The following is a 9,068-nucleotide window of genomic DNA, read 5'->3' on the forward strand; positions in this document are numbered from 1 at the left end:
ACTATAGCACCTATTTACAGGATGTTTGATCATTCTTACAATCCGTATGCGAAAAAAAAAGAGCCGCGTTCTCAATAACCTCACTCAGATATCTGCAAAGAAGTGCGACATGCACCGTTAAAAGGCCTTTCTTCCACAAGGCGACCCCGGTGCACTTTTTAGACCAGTTCGCTGTGGCTGGGAGTTGAAAAAGATGCGCGAATTATGTTGCTTACCCGTTTCGTAGGTGCCCGCAAGATGACTGGTCCAGCTTCCTGTGCTTCATCGTCACCGTTTGTGACAGTCGTCGTGGTCGCCGTGCCATCGGGATCTCGGAAGGGAATATTAGCCGCTGAAGCCTGGACGCCGAGCGAGTGTTGCTCATCTTGTCCCGGAAGGACCACCTCGGCGTCCTTTTTGTCTCGAATGTCGTACGCTAGCCCCGGCGGTGAATGGTGGTGTGCTGGGTGACTATACTCTTCTTCGGGCTGCACAATATCGTACGGGGAGAGGCGCCCTCCGGATGAGTCGATCACAACTAGGGCGGCGGCAACAAACAGGCCGGCGAAAAGGACGCCGATCATGCAGTACTGCAACGGGTTCACGCTGGCGTCCCGATGTGGCATGAGATAGGTGTCCATCGCAAGCAGGGGCTGGTGATCGCGCGTCAAATCCGCGGCCCTGGTCACGGGGGATCCGCAGTGAGCGATGTGGCTGCTGCGAACGTGGTTTGTCGTCACCCGCTGAGTGTAGTGCTTTGGAGGTGTCAACGTTGAAACAGTCGCGCCTTGGCGACAGAAGTCCTCGCTGTAAGCCGGTGGCGGCCAGCTGGGGTGACCAGATGACGGATGAGTTGGAAGGCGCATTAAGGGGATGGGCATTCTAGGACTCGACATCGACGGTGGTGGGTCACTGGAGGCCGCTTGTTGAAGCGACGGCGAGTTCCCATCCGGGTCATGAACTCTCGGCGGGCTCCGGTCACGTTGGAAAGAGGTTGCCGCTCTTTTTATGGTGTCACTCACGTTCGCCATAACCATTTGCTTTCTTGCTTGTTCCTCGACTCCCTGGCTCCTACCCACTGCAAGAGATCACCCATAGTAGTATGTGGGTTTAACGTCCCAAAACCACTATATAATTATGAGAGACGCCGTAGTGGAGGGCTTCGTAAATTTGGCCACCTAGAGTTTTTCAAGGTGCACCCAAATCTGAGCACACGGACTTATAGCATTTTTGTTTCCATCGAAAATGCAGATGGAACTGACTAGACCACAGCGGTGGGGTGGATTGGCCATGAAACAGGCAGGTAATATAGAGGCAAATTATATTTTTAAACTTTGATAACGATTGAGGAAGAAATTTGTCGCCAAAGAGATAAACGGTACTTTAAACCACTACAGTGTACGCACTTCCTATTCCACTTCGCGGCATGTGTTGGCATATCATGGGCGAACCCACTGTTGGCTCGATGCTGCGTCACTGATATGTGCCGTATTTATTCCTTACACGCTGATGTATTGGGGAGAATGAACCTGGGGGCAACTTAACAAACCAATTTTTTCACGTGTTGAGGGCATATAAACATATATAAAGCATTGAGAAGTTAATGATTAGACGTGGTCCTATAGTAGCTTGGTGGCCACAGTCGAGAACTTTTCCAGTAAGATTCTCTCTGAAAGTGGAATGCGTAAAAAGGGTGGCTTTTTGTCCCACGTCGATATTCGGTGTCTGTATTGCTGACCTTAATTCCTTTTTTAAAATTTGGCGCTTGCTCTTTCCAACACAGAATACTATGTTGAGCTCAAAATGCGCGTGCCATTCGTGAGCTGCAAGTACCATGCTATCGGTGATCAAGCACGTGTAACAATAATGAACAGAGACTTTCGACGAAGTGAGGAAGAGGAGAAAGAAGTGACAGCATTCTGGGCTACCTTTTATGGTGAGCGATGTTTATTTTAAAGGCGGGAACAGCATTTTGGGCCTTCCTTCTGCGAGCATCCATCATCCCGCCTGTAAAAAAGAACATCTTTCGCTGGATGATGGATAATCGCAGAAGGGAGACCCGGAATGCTGTTCCCGCCTGTAAAATAAACGTCTCTCACCATAGCAGTAAGAAAGCCCAGAATGCTGTAACATCTTCTTCCTTTTCTTTACTTTGTCGAAAATCTCGTATCAATATTATCTGCGATTTTACGTCCAAATCAAGCGATCATTGAGGGAGTCGCTGAAGTGCCTCCATAAATTTTGACCATCTGGCGTTCTTCAACGTGCACTGGCATCGCACAGTACACGCGCCTCTATCATTTCGTCTGAAGAGAAATGTGACCACCGCAACTGGGAATGAACCACTGACATTTGTGTCTGCAGTCGACCACTGTAGCCATAGCCCTACCATGGCAGAGGTGATCAGGCAAGGAAACGCATGCTGTAGATAAACGACGACTGTTGTAGCCAAAAAGGGTATTTTTCCCTCGCTCTCTCTAATTAGAGGGCATTCCGAGGTGATGGGTAAATCAGGTTTGGTGGCGTCGTGGTCAAATATTGCGATCAGGTTCGTATGTTCGTGATTACTGCTGAAAAAAAGAGCACTAAAACGACGGGAGGAAGAAACACAGACCACCAAGCCGTGGTCTGTGTTCTTTTTAGCGGTGAAGCACCTCTGGCCGTGGGTCGTTCCGTCCTCTGTATTCTTAGTATTTATATGTAGCCACGCATAGTTTATTAGTTGCTCAATAGATGGCGTTGTGTGTAAATGTCCTTGGGAATAATATAATTAGATGACGTTAGTAGTTTTCACATCATACTTACGGAGTGAATGACAATATGTGGGGCGAACCATATGCTCGTGCGTCCGTTTGTCCATCCATGCATGCATTCCTCCGCTAGCCTGTCCGTTCATCCATCCGTCCATGCATTCGTGCTTTCGTACATCGGTCTGTGCTTCTGTCCATCCATTTATCCATGAGTCGGTCCGTACGTCTGTCCATCTGTCTGTCTGTTCATGCTTTCGTACGTCTCCCGTCCATCCGTGCTCCGGTTCCCATTGATCATCATTCACTCCATGAATATGCTGTGCTTTGTTTCTTTCTCTTTAGTGCTTTTTTTCCGCTGATAATTATGAGCAAACCAGTGCGAATTCGTGCAACACTATAGCTGTTCGGTTTGTACTTTGTTATATTTACGACAAAACTGTGTTACGTTATGCCCTGTGCCGTCCACGCGTCGTACAGCAAAGGCACGTAAGTCTCGTGATTATAGAGGGCAGTGCATGAAGAATTGAAGTCAAGCAAGGATGAAGACAATGATGATGCTCGAAATGACATGGTTGGTGCTACATGATGATGATGCGAAGTGACGATTGTGCTGCACTATTTGGTTCTTGATACCCAGTTCGATTTACCGTGAATTTATCACATCACGAGATCTAGCTAACCTCGCAAGCCCACAGTTTTCTGACCGACTATCTGGCTGGCGAAGAGCTGGCTGAGTTTTCTTCCTTCCTTAAGTTTCACTTCATGCTTCCTCAGTTTTCCGTCTTTCATTTCCGGCATTGCATTAGCCAATTGCACATGATCTTATACAGATGTGACGCTCGCTATGTTTCTCACCTCCCCCCGCTTCTTGGCACGATCGAGTCCCTGAGGCATAATAACCGCACTTCCGCAATTAAGAATTCTAGCAAACTTCGTGTAGAAAGGTGCATGACAGTGCTAATTGATAACCTATCAAGGACCGATTCTTTTAGCCAGCTTTAACTGGTCATGCACCAAAAATGACTTTCTCCGCTTGGAATACAGTAAGTAACCTGCGCAACCAGAACTCTACGTCTTCAGACACCTACTTGACTACGCGGCGATGATGCCATCATGATTTGTCGTTAGTGACTGAGCGGATTTCGTGAAGTCCTTCTTCTTCCGAATCAAAATGGCTCATGTGATAACCCTTCTTTTGACAACTGTGGTAGTGACGAGAAATTACAACACATCTTCTGCCACTTTTCTTGCTACAATTAGCAGTGTAAATGGATAACAGCCACTCTAGCCCCCCATTCACTGAGCCAGTTTAGGTAACGGACCTCGGAAGGGAGAGACGTGTTTGTAAGAGTCCAGCGTCTTTTCGCCCGGCATTTCCGGCGTTGTTCTTCAGATAAGCTTTTAAATGCTATTAATTCGCTCATGTCGGTGGGGGACATTTTCATAAGTTCTTGAACTGGAAAATCGTTTCGCCATTGTTGCAAAGATTTTATAACATATGTGTAATACGCTGGTGGCTGCTCAGCAGCTGGTCCCGTGTCGTTTCCTAAACCAAAAAGTCTTCTAGAGGTTCCTAGCATATACACTACAAGTTGCCTGCCTCGATACGATGAGTTCTCTAAGAGTGCCCAGGTATTTTCGAGAGCCAACATGCGGCACATTACATCAAGGTTGGGTACACTGAGCCCTTCCCATTTTACTGGTAGGCGGACCAAGGCTCTGGCACCAGCTTCGGCGTGGCCATCCCCCCAAAAAAAGGAGCCGCACGCAGTAGCCACTCTCAGCAAAACCCGTCGAGATGGTCGGACAATCCTGGCTACATAAAGCAGTGGCGCTGTTATGCTGGATTGAATTAGATAAGCTCTTTCAGTAAAAGGTAGTTAAAACGTTCTGGCGACTTCAATGCGTCTGTCCACTTTGTGTTGGATTTTTTTCCATGTGGTGCGGGCTACCTCACCAGTCGAAAGGAAAGTTACACCTAAGACCAACGCCTTGGACGATCTGGACGCCATCAGGGAACTCTTCAATGTGCATCCCAAAGCACAATACCTTGCTTTTTCCGTGATTAAGACGTGCTTCTGACAGGTAACTATACGTGTGGAATATTCGCAGAAAGGCTCTGTAGCTATCTATGTTCCGAATAAAGAACGAGATGTCATCGGCGTATGCCGCTACTTTAACTTCGCCCAAGCCTGGAAGAGGGAAACCGCGTATCGAAGTGCATTTCTGGATTGGTTTCAATAATAGATCTATGCTAATACAAAGAGAATTGCGGAGAGGAGACAGCCTTGTCAAATGCCCCTACTTACTGCAATAGGCTCAGATGTATAGCCATTGACTACTAATGACGTTTCTAAGTCTGTGTAGAGTAAGCGGAGGGTGTCGGTTAAATGTGCTGGGAAGCCATAGCACTCAAGCACAGCGAAGAGATAGTTCCATTCTACGCGATCAAAAGCTTTTTCCTGATTCAAGGAAACAAAAATGCCAGATATTTGTGTTCTTGTAGTGTACGTGAATAAATCGCGAGTCAGCGCAAGCGAGGAATAGATCGTACGACCTGGGACACAGCATGTTTGTATGTCGCTTACTATTTCCAGTGGAATGGTTGTTATGCGGTTTGCAAGGATGGCTGTCAATATCTTATAATCCGAGGTAAGTAGGGAATCGGGCCTCCACGCCCTTGGATCGGACGGCTCTCCCTCGCGTTTAAGCAAGAGTATAACTCTGCTCTCGGGAAACGTATTCGGTCTAATTCCGTCAGCAAGAAGCCCACATAGCATTGTCAAAAGGTGGTCTTGTACTGTTTCAAGGAAGGTTTTGTAGAAACTCAAAGGTATCCCATCAGGGCCGGCGGCGGTGGTTGTGTTCATGCGCTGAAGCACGATGCGTAATTCATCCAGCGTCACTGGGCTGCACAGACCATCGCGGAGCTCCTCCGGTACGCGGGAAATTCCCTCGCAAAACTCATTAACTATGGTGGTATAGTTCACGTCGTTTGCGTTCTCCGCCCTGAAACTATTCGAAGAATGTGTTTCAAAAACGCCCCGCCGCGGTAGTCTAGTGGCTAAGGTACTCGGCTGCTGACCCGCAGGTCGCGGGTTCGATTCCCGGCGGCGGCGGCTGCATTTCCGATGGAGGCGGAAATGTTGTAGGCCCGTGTGCTCAGATTTGGGCGCACGTTAAAGAACCCCAGGTGGTCGAAATTTCCGGAGCCCTCCACTACGGCGTCTCTCATAATCAAATAGTGGTTTTGGGACGTTAAACCCCACAAATCAATCAATGTGTTTCAAAAACCCTCATTATGTCTTCTGCTCGTGTAGACTGTTCGCCGTTCGGCAACTGAACGAAAGGGATATGTATTTGTTCACCCAAGGAGCCGTTGGGAACACTTCAAAGAACAGCTGGATCTGAAACCAATCGTCCGTTGATAAAAGACTGCGCAGCCGTGCGCGAACTAAGAAGTAGCAAAAGTTCGTACCGCGCCTTTAGCTGATCGAGATAGTCGTGCATTGCTAACGTCAGCGTCTCGCCTCTCCGTACAATGCGCGCCTTTCGGAGCGCGTCGTTTATCTCTGTCGTTAGGCGCGTTTTCCTTTCCCGCCCCGCTTTGATAAGCTCGGCGCGCCAACTGTGTTTCAATGCGTCCCAGTTACGGGGTTCAGGCGGCCCGCAAACTGAGCCTGTTAAACCCCATTTACCAGATTACAGGTGCGGCATGCTTGCTCTTGTGCATTGTGCAGTAAAGCTACGCTTTCCGGGTTGTGCACGAGTGTGGTGTCCATTTTTCAAAGGTTTTTAAATGTAGTTAATTGTTCAAAGAAACGTTTTACAGACTCTGAAAAGTGGTCTGTAATGCATGAAACGTCCAGTGGGAAATGTAGGACCTCGCAACTAAGGGCATGTCGGGATAGCACTTCTGGAAAATAGAAGCGGTCTAGCCAGGTCATGTTGGGACCCCGTTGCCATGTTGCAACGAAGTCATTTCCGTGAGTGTCGACCCACGCATCCCTGAGCTTGAAATTGCGGATGAGTTATCGCAATGCGCTAACTCCGCTATTGTCTGCTTACTCTGCTTCCGCGCGCATCTCTGTCGGTGTCCTCAACCCAGTTAAAATCCCCTACTAAGAAAGTAGGGTAGCTGTCAAACATAAATGAGTCGAGTGAATTGAAAAAATCGACCATTTCCCCGCGTTGAGCTGGGGTATATATTACGAGCGCCCTTACTCGTCTGCCGTGGAGGTCAAAGTTTACTGCTAGTGCGCGGCCGTCAAAACCATAAACACAGTGTGCTCTTCGACGTAACGCTGGTGCCGAGAAAACAACTCCGACTCCGCACATCTTTGAATCATTCAGCGAAAAAAAGGCTTTGACTCCAAAATGTGAACAAAAGGATTGCACATCAAAAGGGGGTTCTAAAATTACATTCCTGTAAGAAAAGGATGTCGACATGACGTGACCTTGCGAAGTGCATGACTTCTCTCTGCTTATCTTGGCGTATGAAACCCTGACGTTTAAGGAGAGAAAATGCACCGTAGCCATTTTGAAGAATGAAGAGTGCGCGCAAACTTCGGAAAAACCCCTTGCAGATGGTGGGGCGAGCGCTCAATGAGTGAACATGACTAAAGAGAAAAGTCCTCCGACGTCGTCAGAGCATTAGCGAATTTTCGGGCCTTACTACTGTCCGTAGAGCCCTCAGAGTCTGTGGTCGGTGGGTGGGCTCGTTTGGTGGCTGGACGGTTTATTTCCATGACGCTGGCACCGACACTCACACCGGCGGCCGCACCTGTAATCTGGTAAATGGGGTTTAACAGGCTCAGTTTGCGGGTCTGAGCCGAGTACTTGCTGGCGTGGGCGCTCGTCGTCAGTGGCATAATCACCGTTGTGGTCTTGTCTGGGCCGATGACCGGAGCGTCTGCACGTCCCGTTTTTCGGGTGCCGCGTCCCATCGAAGCTCTCGGCGCCTCGGAGCTACTGGGGGTGCCAACTGTGTCAGAGCTGTAGTTCTCGTGGTCTCTGCTAAGTACGGGCACTCGGGCTTCGGCTTTGGATGAGCTGTGTTCTTCATAGGCTCCCAGCAAGAAGTCACTGGTTTCTGACGGGGCGTGAACGGTTGACGAGGCTTTCTCAGACAGGGGAGACAGGTCTTCTGCGTTTCTTTGGCGATGTGGCCAGCAATCTTTGGCGATGTGGCCAGCATTCCTGCACTTAGAGCACACTTTCTTGACCCCCCGGTAGCCACATAGGACATTGTAGCCTTGAACTGTCAGAAAGTTCGGTATTTGCCTCTTAATTTCCACTCGCACCACACGGACACATGTGCCAACCCCAGGGCGGCCCTTGAACTGGCTCGTGGATACGTTGCACGTTGCCGTAGGCGGAGAGAGCAGTCGCTAGGGCTACGTCGCCTACCCACAGCGGTACGCGGAAGACTGTAACGTGGACTATTTCAGGACCTACACTGACTAGTGGAACTGATTGACTGTTCAAGAAATTGGCGCCCCGGCTCTTCAGCTTAGTGGCTGCATGGACGTTTGCGGCTGCGGCGCCGAACTCTGCACCTCCCATGTGCTGGAGGGACTTGATACCGGCTGGGCCGGTTACTGCTTCAAGGGCATCTATGACGTCGTCGACGGTGCTCCCCTCTGGAGCGCTGAAGTTAAAGCAACGAGCTTTCGGTGGTGGCACTGCGAAATCCATCACACTGCCGTCCTGGCCCTGGCTCCCACAGCTTGCGCTGTGGTGCCCGGGCGTTGGCTCACGATGAAGGCCTGGACAGACCCGGGGGGTTGTCCAGGGGTTCGCTTGATGCTCAATGAAATGGGGTCGATGACTGGCAGCGGGCCTGGTCGCCGGAATCCCGGCACCAGGTAAGCGGCGAACGGAGCGTCGGCCGTCGATGAACTACTGACAGGCGGCGAAGCGCGTCGGCATTTATACTCTTGCCGTCGAATGTTCTAGCGTTATCGCTGGCGGTGGCGCAGGTTCCAGAATAATCTGTACAGTTCGCAGAGTAGGCGTGATCTTATTGAAATGATCTACTACAGTCTGGAAGCTTCTCGAAAACTGCAGGCGCGGTTTTCACTGAGAATTGTGTAGTGTTTTGGGACGATAACAAAACTTGGGAAATGGAACGTGGCAGTATCGTTCCCACTCAGAACTGCAGCCATCGCCTCTGCTCGCATTGGCGTCATGGGTTCGCTTCCCTTTCACTCCCCCTCTCGCCCGCTTCGCGGCGCGCTGCTTGCCTGGCCCGTGGAAAGGGTTTGCTCGTCGGCGCACTCACCCTTTTCTCCACTCGGCGGCTCCGCCGCCGTTTCACCCGCGCCGCTCACTTGCGCA

The 9,068-nt window shown here is 49.9% G+C and overlaps 1 protein-coding gene across 1 annotated transcript in view; it reads right to left on the reverse strand.

Annotated features, from left to right (window-relative positions):
• LOC119160902 (uncharacterized) overlaps positions 1-1,022 on the reverse strand; it is a 41,244-nt gene extending 40,222 nt beyond the window's left edge. Inside the window, exon 1 of the mRNA XM_037413174.2 lies at positions 216-1,022. Within this exon, the coding sequence (XP_037269071.2) occupies positions 216-1,016 (801 nt within the window). The 5' untranslated portion in view covers positions 1,017-1,022. The remainder of the gene's footprint in view (positions 1-215) is intronic.
• Between the last annotated feature and the right edge of the window lie 8,046 nt (positions 1,023-9,068).

Source organism: Rhipicephalus microplus, chromosome X, assembly GCF_043290135.1.
Source record: "Rhipicephalus microplus isolate Deutch F79 chromosome X, USDA_Rmic, whole genome shotgun sequence".
NCBI classification, from domain to species: Eukaryota; Metazoa; Arthropoda; class Arachnida; order Ixodida; family Ixodidae; genus Rhipicephalus; species Rhipicephalus microplus.